Source organism: Peromyscus eremicus, chromosome 4 (genome assembly GCF_949786415.1).
Source record: "Peromyscus eremicus chromosome 4, PerEre_H2_v1, whole genome shotgun sequence".
Lineage (NCBI taxonomy): Eukaryota > Metazoa > Chordata > Mammalia > Rodentia > Cricetidae > Peromyscus > Peromyscus eremicus.
In genome coordinates, this window is record NC_081419.1 from 81,756,208 (window position 1) to 81,776,171 (window position 19,964).

At 45.1% G+C, this 19,964-nt stretch overlaps 1 protein-coding gene across 1 annotated transcript in view; it reads left to right on the top strand.

The window, feature by feature from the left end:
• Mpped2 (metallophosphoesterase domain containing 2) overlaps positions 1-19,610 on the top strand; it is a 180,020-nt gene extending 160,410 nt beyond the window's left edge. Inside the window, exons 5-7 of the mRNA XM_059259470.1 lie at positions 11,928-12,043; positions 15,612-15,725; positions 18,232-19,610. Of these exons, the coding sequence (XP_059115453.1) occupies positions 11,928-12,043; positions 15,612-15,725; positions 18,232-18,350 (349 nt within the window). The 3' untranslated portion in view covers positions 18,351-19,610. The remainder of the gene's footprint in view (positions 1-11,927; positions 12,044-15,611; positions 15,726-18,231) is intronic.
• The last annotated feature ends 354 nt before the right edge of the window (positions 19,611-19,964 follow it).

Sequence of the window (19,964 nt, forward strand, 5' to 3'; positions counted from 1 at the left end):
CTGCCTCTCGGGCCAAAGTAAAACTTCTAACATCTCCAAATTCCCCATCTGTAGTCCACCTACATTTAACCATATGGAGATACTTACACAGATTTTTTTTTTCTCTCTAGGTGATAATATAGTTATCTCTGTTATTCATGGAGATACTTATACAGAATAACATTTTCTCCTTAAATGGTATGTGGTCGTTGTTTATAAAAATAAGAAATAATAGAAAGGAGAAAATCACCCATAATTCCCTTGCCCTAAGAAAACTATTTGGCATGGTAGTCTGGGATTCTTCCATGATTTTTTTGTATTTATACTGATATATTAGAAGATGGTACTCTGGATTCACACTGACCATCAAGGAATACACATTTTCTCATGAAGTTAGAAACTCTTCATGAAGACTCCCTCTTCATTCAGCTGGTGAATTATCCTGTGCTAGGGGCTGAGAGCACAGTGCTAAGCCAACTGAAGCCACCGAGCTGGCAGTCTGCCTTCTCAGCTCGGACTGCCCTGGGCTTTCATATCAACTGATCACTTATTCTTTGGGGGTTGATTTTTCAGGTGATAGACTCCTTTACTAGTGAATTCCTCCTCAGCTGTATCCCCTTGGTGCTGCCGAATATTAAGTAGTATGTGAAAGAAAGCATTGTTAGCAACATAAATGTCTGACACATTCAAGCACACTCTAAACTAAACCAAACATAGTCAAGTGTTATTCTGTCCTCTACCATTCCAGCCTTTACTGCACTATCCTCTATCACACAATCCTCTATCATACCACCCTCTACTGTACTACATCTATCACACAATCCTCTATCATACCACCCTCTACTGCACTATCCTCTATCACACTGTTCTCTATCATACCGGGCTCTACTGTACTACCCTCTATCACACTGTTCTCTATCATACCACCCTCTACTGTACCACGTCTATCACACAATCCTCTATCATACCACCCTCTACTGTACTACCCTCTATCACACTATTCTCTATCATCCACCCTCTACTGTACTACCCTCTATCACACTATTCTCTATCATCCACCCTGTACTGTACTACATCTATCACACTATTCTCTATCATCCACCCTCTACTGTACTACCCTCTATCACACTATTCTCTATCATCACCTTCTACTGTACTACCCTCTATCACACTATTCTCTATCATCCACCCTCTACTGTACTACATCTATCACACTATTCTCTATCATCCACCCTCTACTGTACTACCCTCTATCACACTATTCTCTATCATCACCTTCTACTGTACTACCCTCTATCAAACTATTCTCTATCATCCACCCTCTACTGTACTACATCTATCACACTATTCTCTATCATCCACCCTCTACTGTACTACATCTATCACACTATTCTCTATCATCCACCCTCTACTGTACTACCCTCTATCACACTATTCTCTATCATCACCTTCTACTGTACTACCCTCTATCACACTATTCTCTATCATCCACCCTCTACTGTACTACCCTCTACTGTACCACGTCTATCACACAATCCTCTATCATACCACCCTCTACTGTACTACATCTATCACACTGTTCTCTATCATCCACCCTCTACTGTACTACCCTCTATCACACTATTCTCTATCATCCACCCTCTACTGTACTACCCTCTATCACACTATCCTCTATCATCCACTCTCTACTGTACTACATCTATCACACAATCCTCTATCATATCAGCCTTTCCTGTACAATCCTCCGTCACATGACCCCCATCATCCCAGCCTCTACTGTACTACACTTTATCACACTATTCTGTACCATACAGCCCTCCATCAGTCTATTGCCTACTGCACCATCCACTATACTATCCTCTCTGGTACTACCCTGTATCTACTACCCTTGTGGTACTACCTTCTGTTGTATTATCCTCTCCTGTACGATCTTTTCTGTTTGGGGCAGAGACCTCATCAGTCTTCCTGTATCCATTACAATCAATTCCCAAGAGTTTACTATGTAACAAGATGGAGTCCGGCTAACCCTGAGCTCACCTCTACTTCTCGCTCCTTAAAACCTGAATAAAGCAGGCTCTGCTTGGTTCTTGTAGCATGACTGCAGGTAAGGAGGGGAGGGGGAAGCACAGGTGTTCTCTGCCCAGTGCCCAAGTACTTGGCAGTCTTCCCACTTCTTTTCTCTGTCCTGTTCGTTCTGCACCTTAGCACCACCCAGGCATGTGATACACACTGCCCTCTGGCTCCGTCTCTTCTGGGAGATGGGATGGCTTTTGTGCCTCCTAATGCTCCATCCACTTGCACATTTGGAGTGTTTGCAGGGAAAAGCGACTTCTCTGCAGTCCCACCAAGTATTCCCCAGGTGGCTTCGCATTTGGGAGCTAATCCACTTTGGGAACTGCTGGCTTCTTTTTTTGAGTCGTTCTGAGTTTCCTGGAGGCTCCCTGAGATCAGATTGAGATCAGAAAGGACAGCCAAATTTAGAGAATTCTGCCCAGGGCACCTTTCTATCTGAAATAACTGGCTATGTTTTGTTTTTGTTTTCTGGGTTTTTTAAGAAAGCTGTCTCTTTGCCTTCTACCCAGTTTGCCAGAACATGGCACAAAGCAGGCACTCAAACCAAAAGGTATCCAATGGATGAGATGATGCCCTGGGGGCTCACCAAGCCATTCCCCACTAGGCTTCCAACCCAGTAAGTGTGGTGTGCACTACACAAAGAAAATGGCCTGGAGTTCACTCTCTGTGTCTCTGTATGGCCAAGCTTAATACTGGGTATGCACTGGGCATTCTGAAATCTTAGGTAAACAATGAATACTGCATTCCCAAACAATGGGGTATCATTAACCACAAAGGAGTGGATTTCTGACACATGGTATGTTATAAAAGCATTATGCTAAGAGAAATAAGCCAGACACAAACAGATAGTTATTATCTGATTCTACTTATATGAGGTTTCCAGATTATCCCAGTGTGTAGAGACAGAAAGTAAAATGTAAGAGTGTTTACCAAGGGCTGGAGAAGTGACCTCGTAGGAGGTTATCATTTCCTGGTGTGGACAGAGTTTGAGGGTGAACAGTGGTGACAGTCACACAGCATTGTGAATATGCTTCATAGAACCCAACTATACTCAACATGATTAAAGGTAAATTTTGTTTTGTGCATAGCTACCACAATAACATATTGTCCATTTCCCTGCTTCGAAGATAAAATGCTACTTGGTTTTATTCCTTTCTAGCATCCAATGGGTTTGTGACAGATGTCCTCGCTGTAGAATCCTCCCTGTTGGGATGAGTTGTAAGTGCAGTCGTCTCATTGTGGGCTGCTCGGTTCAAGGCCCTTTTCTGTGACAGTGCCAGTCTGAGCAGGGGCCACCTTTATTCTAACTGAAGGTACCTTTGATTTTCTTGGCTGCAAAATAACACTCCTATAAGCATTGGGTCATGACCAACTCCTCTCCTGCCCACAAGAATACTAGCTGTCTTGCTATGATCTTTTCTGTGCCCTGCCAAGCTCTCATGGTAAGATGGGTGACATTGTCTTCTTCTCCATCATAGGGAGGGGGGATTAAAGACGTTGGAGGGGCTGAAAAGACTTCTTTTCCTACTGTGCTGCTGCTGGTGGTGGTGGTGGTGATGGTGGTGTGTGTGTGTGTGTGTGTGTGTGTGTGTGTGTGTATGTGTGTGTGTGTGTGTGTGCATGCTTTTGTGTGGGAGGGTGCACATGACTGGTGTGAAGGCTAGAAGAACATATCAGATGTCTTCCTCTGTCACTCTCTGACCAACAAGCCCCAGTGATCTTTCTATCTCTGTCCCCAGCCCGCCCAGCTTACAGGAGTACCGAGCCACACTTGGCTTTAATGTGAATGCTAGGCCACTGAACTCAGGGCCACATGCTTATATGGCAAGCTCTCTTACCCACTGAACCATCTCCCCGGTTGCTGTTCCTGCTCAGAACTTGTTTATAAGATTAAAGGCCAGGATGCTTGGGAGGACTGTGCAGACACTGTAACACTATTTTTAATAATTCATAGCAAACCGTGTTTGAAAATGGGTCATAATGTCTTGTTTCCTGATTCCTAGAGCAAGCGCAGCTCACACTGCCTCCTTTCCAGTAGGGGAAGGGAATGGTAACAGAGGTGTGCTTCTGACACTTGCTCCTTGTTAGTTACAAGACAGAGGCACAGTTGACATGTTGGAAAAGACTGCAGTGTCTGATCCTTTGGCTTAAGAAGCCCCACCTGTAGGTCATGGGGCTCAGAGGACTACCTGGTACCATTTCATCCTTTTGCATACGCAGCACACAGACCACATTAGTCACCCAGGACTGCCCTTTATGAAACAGTGTCTTTTCATCCCAAGCACCTCATAACAAAAGGCGACACTACAAAGCCCAAGTGAAGAGTCGGGACAAGACAACTGTTGAAAAAAAAGCCTGCAGCCCCCTTTTGAGGCAGCTGAGCCTCTGTTCTGGCAAGGCAGCTTGTCCAAGCAGCTGCACAGGGTAGAAAGCTGGAAGTTGCGTTTTCCCTCTCTCTGCTATCAATGATGTGTGTATGTGTGTGTGTGTGTGTGTGTGTGTGTGTGTGTGTGTGTGTGTGTCTGTGTCCTTGATTCAAGTCAGTCTGTGGACATCTTTTTTTTTTTTTTTTTTTTTTTTTTTGGTTTTTCGAGACAGGGTTTCTCTGTGTAGCTTTGCGCCTTTCCTGGAACTCACTTGGTAGCCCAGGCTGGCCTCGAACTCACAGAGATCCGCCTGGCTCTGCCTCCCAAGTGCTGGGACTAAAGGTGTGCGCCACCACCGCCCGGCTGTGGACATCTTTTTAATTGCACAGTAGAGTAACTTGCAGGCTGGTCAAAGGAAGAACTTATGTAGGAGGGAGAAGGAGGGCTTCTCAAAAACCCAGAGCCAAGAGGGGAAGACAAGGCAGGGAAGAAGGGAGGAGGAGAAGGGGACAGGTGTCTGCCTTTCATCTGGATATTCAAGATGACGGATCTGGTGCCAGGGAAGCCGCTCTTTCTAACTGACAGGGAAGCTTTGCAAGCAGGAAAGGGCTCAGCCGTCAGGTGAGCCGGAGATCAAGAATTACCCTGACAGCTTCATGGCATGTGGAGTGCTGGGTGATTCTCACCAGCGGTGCTTAAATTAGCTTCTCTTGGACCTGGTGTGGTGTGCAGTCGGAGAGGGCTGGAGGGTGGTGGGAGTGCCAGACGCAGAGGAAGGCTGTGGTTCTGAAGGGCCACCGTGTAGGGCAGTACGTATGTGGGAAGCTGGCCCCTAGTTTCCGAGTTTTGTTTCATGGAGGTGCCAGGCAGCACTGATGCCATTAAATAGTAGCTCGTCAGTTCCTCCAGCAAGCCTCTCTGAGTTCTGTAATATAAATATTCGAAGGACCTTGCATACCCCCCCGACTCTGAACTTCCTCAATTGAAGATCTTGCCGAAACCTAATCACCTGTGCCAGCCAGCTAAGCAGCCTTGACGAGCCGTTTGCCCCATGCACTCGAGTTCCAGGGATTTGTCTGTGCAAGACTGAGGGAACAACTGAGTGAGCCAGTGCCTCTCTGAAAAATCTTCCACTCAAACGCAGACCGAGGAAGTGCCTTTTAATAAGTAATCAGCCGGAAGAAATCGGGCTGTCTAGCCATCTAGTGACGCTTGCTGCCTCACTGGGGACCTTTAAGACCTTCTGGAGCAGGGGTTCTATGATCTGTCGAGTACTTGGCTGAAAATTCTAGAAGGAAGAAAGAGCCTGAGGGATTCTTTGTGTGTGCACTTCTTTACACATGTGGATACACCTATAAACAGAGAGATTGCTAATATATAAATAGAAACTACAAATTAGCACTCCCAGCCAGTGTCCTGCCAAAGGTTTTACATACAGTTATTTTATCTACATTGGAAGATAACTATTTTTATTTCAAAGATGAGGAAAGCTGAAACTCGGAGAAGGCAAGGAAGTGATTGGCAGGTGTGGGACTTGAACATGGGTCTGTTTGACTCCATAATCCATGCTCTTAACCTCTGCCTCTTAAACAAGAATGGCTGGCTTTTATAGAGCCTCTGGGTTCTGATGACTGTAACAAGGCCAACCTGCCAGGTCCCACAGCTGGGTGTTACAGGAACCATTGACCTCCCCTTCACAGCTACTAAAGAAAGAGAGCCACCCCAGGGCTTCTGAGCCTTGATGAAGTACTCCGGAGACCCTACCCATAAGAACCTGTCTTGGTGGTGCTGCCCGCCCAGCACTTGTTTGTCCATGGAAGACAGGTGGACACTGACCCACACCAGGGCCGGGAATCAGAGCAGCACACCTGACCTCCAGTTTTGCTGTTTGTAAATCCTGCCTTGCCAGGATAGCCCCCACCCCACCCCACCCCACCCCACCCCACCCCACCCCACCCCTGCCCGCGAAGTTTGTGGAGGAGCAAAAACAACCACTCTTTGTCCAGGCCTCCCAGGATTTATGGCCAGCAGCTCCTTCAGCCTGCACTGATGCGCTGTGTACCTGCAAACACAGATGACCTTTGCAGCGATTTCCTCTCAGGCTGCTTCCGTCTGCAAGACCTGTTTTTTTTTTTTAACTGATGTTGTTTCCAACTAGTTCTGCCTGTTAACTCTCTTAACTCCTGCCGCTCTAGGAAGTCTAGCCACAGAGGCCAACAGCCAAGGACTGATTGGTGTCTTGAAAGCGTCCCCAGTTCCTGTCCATCTGAATCTCAGGTCCAGTGGTTTCAGGCAGATGGAATCGCTCCCCTCCTTTCCAGACCTTTCTAATCCCTCCCCAGGAGGGGACGGGTCTCAGGCACAGATTGGCCTACTAGCGTTAAGGTGCTTTGTGAGTGCTTTTCTTACAAGTTGGTTCCCATGTGGTATTTGTTAGTCACAGCTAATTATGAAGTCCTTGGCCAAGGCACTCGACATTGTTCCTTGGATTCCTCCCCCCTCTTTTTCCCCCGTTGCCCCCCGCTGCTGCAGAACAAAACCTATTGTGGGGCTCTGGAGGTTGGCTGTGCACATATATTCCAGCAAAACCCTGACTGGCTCAGTGCTGGGATCTCATGTTTCAGACTGAACTGGGTAGAGCATTATTCACCAACACTGGGAGAGCCGGCCTCTGTTCTGAGCAGACTTTTCTCCCACAATGCACTGGGCCTCTCACAGGCAATTTGGACAACTCACTGAGAATAATTCACAGCATTACTCAGAACCTGGGCAGTCTGCGCAGAATGGTAGAATGTTATGAGCTTTACGCCATAGGATGCTCAAGTGCCAGGTGTTGCCAGCTGCCCCGGGTGGCACAGGCTAGGAAGGAGGAGCAAGGCCGCGGAGACTGAGTTGCACTTGCGTCCGTCCGTCTTTCCTGCTCCCTGGGCAGAGTGCCTCAGCATTAGCCTGCTCTGTGTACTGGGCTTCTGCAGAAAATGTCCACATTCTAAAAGCAACCTTGAAACCCGTAACTGAGTCCCCTCACTTATCATTCCTTAGATGCAGGGACTGGCCGCTGTGGGTCCTTCCCTTACCTAAGGTCCACATGAGCAAGTGAATTGAGGACAGAATGAGAACTAGCACCCAGCTCTCCCGACTTCCGGAGGCCCCATTTCTTTCCTATGCCAGGCTCGTTCTGGACAACATCAGCAGGCTGCTTCTCTCCTTGGCTTATTGCCGTTCTCTTATGGGAAAACCTCACGTGCAGGAGACGGAGGAACTGTCAGACCCAGAATGGCCAGAGCACACTGTTTTCCCTAAGAGCCACCTCGCAATTCTGTGCCGTCTTCTGGAATGGTAGTGTTCGGACTGGTAGACTGATGCAGTGGGCATTTATTTTTATGTTACACGTGAGACCCCACGTTAAAATTAAAAGAAGGGTTTTGTCACTCTTGTTCAATGGAAGACCATAGCCCTTGGAGCTGGCCCCATTTGGGGTCATATGGTAGCTGCAAATACTGGTTCTGGAAATATGAACAAACTACTATCACTGATGTCATGCTTCTATCTAAATATAGAATGATAATGCATGGTTAAGGAGTGCTGTGAGGAATTAAAGCCAATAATCTAGATAAAGGCTCTGTATAAAATATGGCAGGGCCTTGATAAATGTTCCTGTCACAGTAACTTAACCACTCACCGTCATACACACACCAGCTTGAGTTCAAATAAAAGCCAGACATGCTAAAACTTTGTCCTTAACTTGGACCCTTCTGCATTTTGTCACAAGCTTAACATTAACCAAATGCAGTTTGGGTTATCTATAGACCAGGAGTTCAGCCTTCTCTTTCCCTGGAAGCTTATAAAACCGAGTACTTCCTGGGAACAGGATAGGTGTGACTATGGGCTTCTGAGAGAAGAACTTACCAGTGGGACCATGGAAGGTCTAAAACAATTAACTCCTGTTCCTGTGACTCTGAAAGTCCCTAGGGTGTCCTGGGGACTCAAAACTGCCTGTCTTCAGCAAAATCAGAGCCCGTCGCTGTCCCCACAACTTGGGTGTGCTTGGGACCTTTTCAAACTCTTCTCTATTTTCCATCTGAATAGGAACCAAAGGCCCAGAAGCTTGTTTCCAGAATGTAGGGAAGCAGATGTTTTTGCTTATTTTTCTTTCTTCTTCTTCTTCTGCCAAAATGCTAAGTTTTCATTGGGTTCTGTGGTTGTTTTTCTACTTTTGTTTTGTTTTTACTTTTAAGACAAATCTTGGACAAGGGCCATTCTGAAGGGAAGAAGGGTAGGCATTTCCAAGCTGGGGGGCTTCTTTAAAACCTGAATGACAACATGTAAGAACTGGTGATAGATGTGCTGAAGGACAAGAGAGAACAGGACTGGTGGATTCCTTTCTAGAAGAGTCCCAGGCTTCCTTCCCAGGCCTGATGCCGGGGACTGCCTAGTTAAGCGGGAAGAGGACAGTGACTATTGCTTTTTCAAAGAATTCTGAAAGTGAGCAGATCACGCTGTGGATGGAGCATATGCTGCTGTCCAAGGAAGGCTCAACACTAATCATGGGCCCTAGAGTTCCCAGCCTGCTAAAACATGGTCGCTACTGATTAGTTCCTATTTCTACTTTAACTAGTCAACAGCAGTTAATATCAACACACAACACAAATTTGTCATATAAGTGTGTTGCTCAAAAGTCTGACTCTGGACCTACTGAATTAAAATATAGCTGTGACAGGGCTGCATTTCTTCAGAGAGTCTCAGGGAGATTTTTTTTTTTTTTTTTTTTTTTTTGAGATACAACCCTGGCTAGCCTAGGACTGGCTATGTAGACCAGACTGGCCTCTAACTCAGGAATCTGCCTACCTCTACCTCCCAAGTTCTGGGATTACAGGCATAGGCCATCACCCCACCAGCAACTCACTTTTTATGTTTACATTATCCAGCTTTTCAAAGCCTCCCTGTTCCCAGCTTCCTAGTCCTCTTCCTCCATCTTCAAAGGTAGCAATATCAGGTTGAGTCTTTTCTCACTGCCCTGCTCACGTCTCCTGCCCTCTACTGCCCCTTCTTCCAGTGATAGAGGCCTTGGTGGGTCAGGGCGGACCCGCCTGTATAATCCAAGATTATGTTCCTATTTTAAGGTGAGCTGAATTCCTTCAGTGACCCTTGCTATGTAAGGAGGTATAGTTACAGGTTCTAGGTATTAGAATATGGACCTTTTATCAGAGAGCACTATTGCCCACAACAGATACATGGTCATTTTTATACGAATACAGTGGTTATATATAGTAGAGATTTCAGTTATTAGAAATGGAACCTAACAAAATTAGACGCCCTTTCCTAGTGAAAGAAAAGGATCTTATTGGTTCGTACACTTGGAAGGAGGAGTTCACTTGGTGTCAGACACAGCTGAGTCCCTGTGTCTAAGGACATCATCAAAGTCCTCTCTTGCTTGTCTTGGGTTACTTTGGTGGTCAGTTGATTCCCAAGCAGAGACTGTCTAGAGGACAGCTGAGATATCTCCCAGCTAGTTCCAGGGCTGCACAGTTCTTGAGACTTGAGATTCCAGGGAGGAAACATGACCTTCTCTTTAGCAGTGCTAACAAAATCCTGAGGGTGACACTCAGCTGTCCAGCTTGGGCCATGTGTATACTTGCAAGTGAATCACTGTATGGGCAAATGCAAGTTACTTCATCCGGGATCCAGAGTGCAGGAAGCCTTACCATAAGAAGCACATGTATTATATTGGGGAGGGAGGAACTTACCAAAGAAAGTACAACGTTGTCACCAGAAGTAGGAAAGAGCTGGATATGCCATAACAGCGGGTGTCTACTCCATCATATTATAGCTTGATTTCTGAACCATGAAATGGAGATAGCATTTGGCTTCAAACCACAGACAAACTTGAAAGAGCCCAGAAGTGGTTCCTCTAAGGCAAGTACGTTAATTCAGGTAGCACACAGGAAGAGGAATTGGCATCGTGGTTAAATTTATTGGTGTTGGAACAGATTGCCTTGGTTTAGGTCCAAGTTCTGTTTACTTAGTTTTATCATGTGTAAACTGGGGATGATCATACTATGCATCTGAGGAGTGTTAAACCTTGTGAGATTGAAGTTTGTGAGAAAAAAAAAATGCTTAGAAGAGGACGCTGACAATGTGAACACCTAATGACCAACAACTGTCTTCAGGATTATTCCCATTTTCTTATCACATTGTTAGGCATAAGCTCCAGGAAGATGGTGTGGGGTCTTGGAAAGAGGGTAGGAAGTAAATAAGGTACTTTTGGGGTTCCTCTTTCTAGCCAGAACCAGTCTTTTCTTTCTTGAACTTTTCATCTTCACCACAGTGGGAGGTTAGGTTGTCATCTGAAATGTGGATTTTGACATAATTTCAAAGGCCATCTTTCTGCCCCGACCTTGACTGTGTATACCCACTACTGAATGAATGTTCTGTCAGTGTTTCTAAGTTTGGATTCTTGAGATAATTCTGTTAGTTTGGCCAGTGATTGTCTTCCAATAAGAGCACAGTCTGTGTTTGATCAACTGGGACTGGCAGTGAGCAGGTTAAGCTGGAAGGGAAGGCTGAGCACTTGCAGAAAATTGACCATCTTGTCTTTTGCAACTGTGCCGGGCAAATTGGAATTTCCCTACGGAACAAAGCAGTCATTTTCAGAGAATACTGTTCAGCTTGAATGTTCTGGATGAGTTCAATCAGAAATGCCTTGTAGAAGCGTGTTAGGCCTGCAGGATTTAGAGAGAAAAACCATTCATTCTCTCACTAACAAACAGGATATTTGTAAACAAAGCTCTGTCGAGGCCAGACCGACAGACAGACATCCCCATTCCTTTGCTTACATATCCTTGATCTTAGAGACACATTCATGAAGCAGAATCTCCAGGAAGATGCTCATGGGTGCCGTGGGGAAGCAGATTCCAGAGGGACCAGGGATGTCCCCAGAATCTTCCCTTTGGTGGCAGGAAGAGGTTTTGGTAACTCGTTTTACTCTTGAGAGCCCCAAGCTCTTCTCAGCAGCTTCCATCCAGACTGTTCAGGACATTTCAGTGGACAGAGATTTTTCTTCTAGTCCAGTGTCCTTTTCTCTGAGACGAACAAGGACCTCTGCCCTGTACCTCTACAGTACCGGGGAGAGTCAGGAAGTACTGGTGGGGATCCTTACCTGTGCAGCACTAAGAGAAGCTGGGAATGCTTTGGATCAGGGCTGGGTATCTTGGGAAGCACTGAGATGTGGGGGGAGAAAAAGCATTGTCACAGTTTTGTTAGAAGCCTGCTGGGAAAGTCTCCACTGGAGAGGCTCCTGTGCCCCTTTCTAGTTAAACAATCTGTAGGCGCCATGCCTGCTTTCAGATGGCTTGGTTTTGAAGCAGTCAACAGAAAAGCAGCCTGCTGCCAGGGCCAGCCATCAAAAAAGAGAGAGCGCTGCGAGCCGTGGGTGGATGTGCGTGAGAAACATGACAGCGCCGAGGTTTCGTTCTGCTGGCCTGACCCGTGTGCGTTATCTCCCCAAAGGACCCCATGGTTTAATGGATGGGGCTTTAACCTACCCAGAGGCCAGTCTCTGTTGGACAAATGGAACCTCATCCCCGAGGGCATCGACATACTCATGACACACGGACCTCCTCTAGGTAAGTGGAGCAAAGGTTATCCTTTCCTCATACAAAATGCTTCCCTCCCCCAGCATAATGAATAATACCTTGGGGACATAGTAATTTTCCTTCAGGGAAAAAAAAAAAAAGTGAATGCAAAAGCGAAAGTCAGTGTCTCTAAAGAAACCCAATAATAAACTCAGGGGTTCTACGAGGCTTATAGGTGTTCATGAACTTTCTTTTTTTTTTTTTTTTCAGTCGAGTCAGGAGGGAAAAAAATCAAATGAGCATAGAACAGCACAGTCTTTTAAACTTGGTAATTTAAGAACTGTGTTCCCTTCACAGTGAAGGGGTAGGATGGGACACGAAGGATGACAGAGACCTGCCAATCACAGGCATTTGAATGGCAGTGAGATGAAAGGAACTCGTTCAAAGGAACTCATTTTTCCTTTTCACACATAGCATTGGGCCCAGACTATCTTTAAAGTTTAACATTTGAGCTGGTCATATGAGCCAAAAAGGTTTTCTTAAAGATGAAGTATTTTCAATAGGGACTTGCCCTTAAAATTACTTATGGCCATGTATTCTCTGTGCATATTGGTGACATATGTATATTATCTCTGGTGTCAAAGCTAGCCCCCCTAGTGACACAGACTATGGGTCAGAAGATGGTTAAATGATTTAAGTAATTAGATCCTGATTATTCATGGGCTTATCATTGGTTTATCTTGTTGTAGAACATTTTCAACCAGGATCCACCACCCTGATCTTACCATCTACTTGCTATGGATTATGCCAAGATACTTTCTGCCCAGCTAAAGCATGCTCAGAAAATTCAAATATTTCAGTTTAAATGCAAATGTTGATAGTATTTATTTATTTTTATGGGGAGGACACCTTTTTAATATTATTGTAATACATTGTATTAACAGAGTTTCCTTGGTCATACTGGGTTGAAGGGGAAATAATGTGGGCAGAGGTGACTTCCGTGATTTTTGTTGTTTCCTTGTTAAGCATGGCCCTTCCCTCTTCTATCAGCCTGTGGAATCAAACATTTTGTTACTCATTCCCGATGCATATTTAACCTTTGTAAATACCTCTGTTAAGGGCCACTCAGTGCTGTGTTCCTTTCCTCACAAAGGGGAGGGCTCCATGTTTCCTGAACAAATGGAAGGGAGAATGGAGGTTGAGGCCATGGAGCCACATATTAGTGAGGCAGAAGTGGGGAAGAGAGGCTAGTTCTGTTGTAGACAGTGCGGTACACATGGGTTCACTATATCCGTGCTGCTCTCTGATGCACTCACCTCATCCTGCATTCTCCAAGACTGTATTTGCCAATGATCCTAATCAAATCATTGACAATTTATCTCCTTATTTAGACTAATTCAATCATTAAATTGCTAACAAAATATTGCCAACTCTCAGCAAGAGTGCCTTGCAGGGATACCATTCCAGCCAGCTTGAGTCTTCTACCTGAGCAGCCTGGTTGGGCACAGTTCATTGGGAGGGTCTTGGATAGCAGCTGTAGCCTGGATGGGCACAGTTCATTGAGAAGGTCTTGGATAGCTGTAGCCTGGTTGGGTACAGTTCATTGAGAGGGTCTTGGATAGCTGTAGCCTGGTTGGGCACAGTTCATTGGGAGGGTCTTGGATAGCTGTAGCCTGGTTGGGTACAGTTCATTGGGAGGGTCTTGGATAGCTGCAGCCTGGTTGGGTACAGTTCATTGGGAGGGTCTTGGATAGCAGCTGTAGCCTGGTTGGGTACAGTTCATTGGGAGGGTCTTGGATAGCAGCTGTAGCCTGGATGGGCACAGTTCATTGGGAGGGTCTTGGATAGCAGCTGTAGCCTGGTTGGGTACAGTTCATTGGGAGGGTCTTGGATAGCAGCTGTAGCCTGGATGGGCACAGTTCATTGGGAGGGTCTTGGATAGCAGCTGTAGCCTGGTTGGGTACAGTTCATTGGGAGGGTCTTGGATAGCTGTAGCCTGGTTGGGTACAGTTCATTGGGAGGGTCTTGGATAGCCGACAGCACAGAAGCATTCCCGTCAGTGTAGCGTTCCTTGGAATATGACTTCAAACAGAACAACCAGCTTACCACCAAGTCATTCATTTTGGGCATGAAGCAAGTAGTACTAAGAGCTAAGTCTCAACACTAGAGTCTCCAGAATCCCCATATCCTGGGTACCTTTCCAGCAGAGGCTACCATCCGTCTTTTGTAGTCAAAGTGAAATAAACCAGCTTGTACATATATCAGAGGGAGGTCCACACCCAATAGCTTCATAAGAAGTCAGGCAAAGCTTTCACAGTGTAGAGAAGAGCTTTAAGACTGGAGTTCTTTGGAAAATGCTGTGCTGAGGCAGGAGGTGGGAGAGTGGGGGGTGGGGAGTGAGGGGGTGGGGGGCATGGGGGGGATGGAGAGTTTGAATTCTTGAATTCTCAGTGTGAAGGAGGCTATAGGTGCTATTTACTCTCTACTGTTATAGTCTCAGCAAGATGATATCTGAGGTGCTCATATACACAGGGAAGTATTTTTCAAGAAAAATACTTCAGGAAAACACATCCATGAGATAACAGTGGTAATCACTGTGGATTCGGAATTTTCCCCTTTTCTTAATAAATTTGATTTTTGCTAGGCACTCCACTTTTATCTGCTAGTCTTCCTATTCTCTACAAGCACTTCCCACCTCCCAGCTAGCCTGACTTTATAGAGACTAAATATTCATGCCTACTGCCTAGCCCAACAGAACAGAAATCTGTCCCTTCCTGCCCAGCCGTTTCTAACAGTAGAAAGTACCTAATGGAGCTGTGGAATGGATTTCCACAGATTATGATTTAGCCTTTCATCCCACCTGCCTTCCTTATACCCCATCCTGCTGAGGTATATGGATTTCATTTTAGACCATAATCATCTGGATAGCTGACTTTTGCTATAATTGATGTCAGTTTTTTATAGATTTTCTGCATTAAGCAGAGGACTAAGTGGCTTTTACTTTAAAACTAGTCAATTAGCCCAAGCTTGCTGGATGCCACCATGAGGTCATGTTGTCTGTTGCTAGAGAGGTGTGGAGAAGCAGCTGGGTATTCCAAAGCTCTGGTTGTCAGGAACCCCCAAAGGCTGAGTGACATCTCTAAGCAGAACAAGGCATCCTGTGGCCAGTTCCCAGGCAGCTCTTCCACATCCCCTTTCTGTGAACCGTCATGAGAGGAAACTGGTATATCTACATATAAGAAAGAATTTTGAGAAAGAGAAAGCGACAGAATTGAGGGGGGAAAGAGCTATGATGGGGCTGCCGGGAATAAGCGTCATTGATCTCATGAAGAAGATCTGAAACCTGTGGCTGAATAAATCAAACTTCTTGCAGGAAAAGAATGTTAATTAACTGGAAAGGGGGGAAAATGGAAACCAAAAAAAAAAAAAATTAATCAAGAATCCAAAGAAGACAAAGTGATGAGTGAAAGTTCCTTAAAAGCCATTGTGAGCTTTAATGGAGAGGGTAGGATTACAGATAACATAATAAACCTTCTGTGAGTTATGGCTTCCTGAAAGTCGGAATGAAACCTTACCTGAAGAAGGAAAATTAAGAGTATTGATTGCATTCTCTCCTTAGGTTTCCGGGACTGGGTTCCAAAGGAGCTTCAAAGGGTCGGCTGCGTGGAGCTCTTAAACACAGTCCAGAGGCGAGTTCGGCCCAAGCTCCACGTGTTCGGTGGAATTCATGAAGGTAAGAACACAGGAATGGATAATACGTCATTCCCCATGCGTGATCTCACACTCTCCAGCAGGCCGCGTCAGCCAGACGGAATGACGGGAGCAGCCGTTCTCAAACGTTAACGCAAAGGAACCCTTTCCTAAGATGGAACCTCATGAGAAAAGCCCACGTGTACAAAGCTGATAAATAGTTTGTATTGCAGTCTTTTAAGCAGAAAGGCGAGTAGGAACCCTGTGTGGCTTACTTTACCACAAAGTCCACATTATCCTAGGCAGCACTGGAACCTAGAGGCTCTAAAGAGAAATTAATAGTAACGACTGTTGCAGCGCCAATAAAGCCAACTTTCCTGTTTAAAGGAGTAGACAAGACACCCTCGAGATCAGACACAACCTAAAGTATCTGTAGTCCCTTTGGGATCTTACATGCCAAACAGAAAGAGCCAGGAACACAGGATGTTCTCTGCAGAATTACTGTGTACACGCAAGGAATGGTTCCTAACGGATATGGAGGGAGTCACTCTCTGCAGATCAACATTTCCCTACTCAGCTTGGAATTGTAAGAAATCATTAGCACTGTTGGCTGCAGCTGGGCTTAACTGGAACAATGAAGTCTCTAAAGGAGAAAATACCCATTTATTGGTTTCTGTCTTTCGAGGTAAGCTGAGTCAAGGTCCCGGATCACGAAAGCCCTTCTTCAAACCAGATGTCACTGGGCTTTTGTAGACAAGCAGAATATTCTGTCAGCTGATCTTGGTGTCTCAGAACCTACAAGACTGGCCCGGGCATGCATATTTGTGTGCAGCAGAAGCATTTATGTGGGCAGCTGCCGTGTTTCCTAGCCCTTGTTCACTGTGGCTCTCTGGAGTTATTTATGAATGTCAGAGTCGAGCTGAAGTGTGTGAGGCTGTGTGCTTGGTGAAACAGAATGCAGTTGACTCCAGAGTCCACAGGCACAGTGGCTTCCTAGTTAGGTAGGTAAGAAAGAGCATATTGAAACATCATCCTACCAAGGCCAGAGAAAATTCAGCTTGCTCCAAGTGCAGGCACCAGCTTCAAGGCTGGAGAGCGGAGGTGCAGCTAGTTCCTGGGCAGGAGGCAGGGGTGAGGGCGGGGGGGGGGGGGGCATACTTTAATCTCTTATGCTCCCTAAGGGAAGGGGAGAACCCAGAGATGGGACTGCCTATCTAAACTGCATTTCCGGGCTGGGGGAGGGGTGCTGTTATCTTGAAAACTAGTTTGAATTCCTGTGGGATTCCTTTGAGTTTGCATTTCACCCTTTAAAAAAAGAAGTTTAAGTCATTAATTTACCTTAAACTCGACAGACAATTGAAGAATTTTTCTGAAGCCCCACAGTAATAAACTGCCTTTAAAGGGAAGCGATCATATTCAAATAAACTTGTCTTGCTTTTATTCACTTAAGACAGCTAAAGAGGGCAGTGAGAGGGCAAATACCAGCCTCTTGATGGAGAGAGATAACAAGACTTTATGACCCCGGAACCAAACAGTGCACATTTTAAATGCAGCTTTTCTTTTCTTAAGAGATTTTTCCATTGACCCTCATTAAGCTCTCCACAGGCTTACTTGGAAAAATTTTAGCAAATGGAGCAGGGGGAGGGTGGAGGATAAGAACCTTATCAGTAATTTCTGTATGTCCTGGTCATTTTTATTTCTTCATGGCTATGTTTTTATATGCCACAGAGTCCAATGTGAACATAGAATTACAGACTCATTGCAGAAGCGGTAAGGTGTCCAAGGAAATGTGCAAACTTCCAAGAAGCCTAAAAATGTCAGCATGTTAAAAATTATGAAAGGAGTCTACAGGCCAGGGTGCCATGACATTTTCTCAGCTTTCTTCAATAGATCATTTGTGCTGCATGGAGGGATGCTTTCCGTGCGTGCACTGTCTGGGTACATTTAGGAAATGGTCCTGTGGTGATGTTCCTACCTACCACAGTTGAAGAAGCAATGCTTTGGAGTGAAATGGAACTTAGCATTAAAGCCACATGACTCAAGGTAGAATCAGTCACTTACGGTTAATTGTCAGGGAGACAGATCTCTCTAGCAATGAGGAAGATGAGCGTTCACACCTGAGCGCTTGCCTTCCTCCCCCTACCTCGAAGCCCCCTTGGAGCCCAGCTGTGTTCTTAGGCGGCTCACTTCCTTCCCTGCAACTCGATGGTTAATGCGGATTTTGAAATGAAAATGATACTTTAAAGGTGGAGGAGTACTTTGCTTATTCTCAGTCATACAGGTATGTCCTTCCCCTGACCAGTTCAGTATTTGAGCAAAGGGGGCACAGGGAAGAATCGCTCTTTGTTGAAGGGGAGAAATCTCCCATTTTAAAGAAAGCAGCAAAATCAGACAGAAGCTCCTGAAATCTGTGTCTCTGAGTAGGTCCACTGACTTTCATGTCTTTCCCCTCTGATGACGATTTTGTTGTTCTTCCCTGCCTGGTGGCCCTGTGGTCAGCCGTTATCATTTGTCTATATTACAGTAACTGTGACACTGTCTTCCTACAGGGTACGGCATCATGACCGACGGTTACACCACCTACATCAATGCGTCCACCTGTACAGTCAGCTTTCAGCCGACCAACCCTCCAATTATATTTGACCTTCCAAACCCGCAGGGCTCCTAAAGCTCTCAGCATCCTATCGGAATGGGAGGGACGGTCTACAAACTGCCATTTTTCTAATTATAAACTTACGTTCTCTGACTTGTTTATTTTCAAAACCTGTGAGTTCTTTTTGTAAATTGTTGGAACAGGAAAAAAAAAATGATGCTAGAGTTGTGCTGCCTCTTTTTGTTTTTTAAGTGGGGTATCCATTTGAAATCAAAGGAGCATTGTGAATTTGTAAAATGACTTCTGTTTGCTCAAAGGCCACGCCATTGTAAATTGTTAGTGTTTGCCAAAGGACAGCCAAGCTTTCTTTAAAAAAAAAAATGATTTTAAAAAGTCTTATTTGAATATGCTTTAAGCTGAAAGGAAAAGATTTTAAAAAGGAAAGAAACACATAGGTGGTGTTTGAATTTACCCAGATTTGCACAATTCTTTGAGTATTGTTTGATGTGTTCTGTTGTTTTCTTGGTGTTATTTCATTTTTATTTCACAGATGTGGCCCAAATTTAGAGCAATCTCAGCAGAAGTAGGTCTAGAAAACCCTTAGCTTCACACTGGCTCTAAGGAAGACTGTGTTCAAGGTGAGGCAAGAACAGCCCTCACTCAGAGGCTTGGCCGGAGAGGTCCGTACCATGGTTATACAAACTCTCACTGTCTGTTTCTTTTAAATTATTTGAGCTTTAAAAATACGGAAACAAGACTCTGTCAAGAGCAGATATTCATGCAAGGAAGAAAAGTGTGCAGACTCCTTTTCAATGTGGATTTATATATATATATATATAAATATTTTTTGTGCATTATGACTAAGTTAGGAGTTTAATGTTGCCAAGGACAGTACAACTGCAAAGCAACGCTGTGCAGCAGCACATCAGAAGTCCGAAGGAACTGACCCCTCCTTCCTCCGAACTCAAGGTCTTAAAGAGCTTGAGTTCAGTCTAGGTACAGTAACAAGTGTGTATAGACTTCAATGGATGCATTGGAAGCGAACTAAAGTAAGGCTTAGTCGTCCTTTCTATTTAAATGCCCGGCATTGTCTTCTCGCTCCCCCCACCCCATTTTGCACTGTGTGTTGATGCAATCTTCACTAGCACAAAATGTTGTTGCTAATAATCCTTTCTGTTCTCCCATTGTCAATGCCATTGAGCTCTATTCTATTTTATGTTACCTTAAAATTTAGGAAAGCAGTTGTTTTCTTTAAATTTATTGTGATATTCTATATCTAGCGGCCTTTATATGCAAATAAAATTGCAAGATTTTTAAATCTGTGCTGCGTGGTTGGGCTGCCTGGGGAAGGATGGTAGATTTGTCCTGGGGACAGGAGGATTTATTTACATGCAATTTAAGTAATCCCCTCTGAACCATTAGAATATTGGTTGGGTTTTTTTTTTTTTTCTGATTTTTCAATAAATGTTTATGGCCTGCCGATCAATCCCAGGCCAGCAGGTACATCGATAAGACGCTGACAGTCCTGGCTCCTTGCAGCACACTGTCGTCTGTCTTGCCTTAGGTTTGAAAGGATGCAGCTTGTCTTTGGCCATAGAAATGTCTGGGGGACAGAGACTGTCAAGGCTGTGACTGCTGTTTGGGGCATGTCGGTGGTGTTGACTAGAGGAAGCCACAGAGGACAGGACA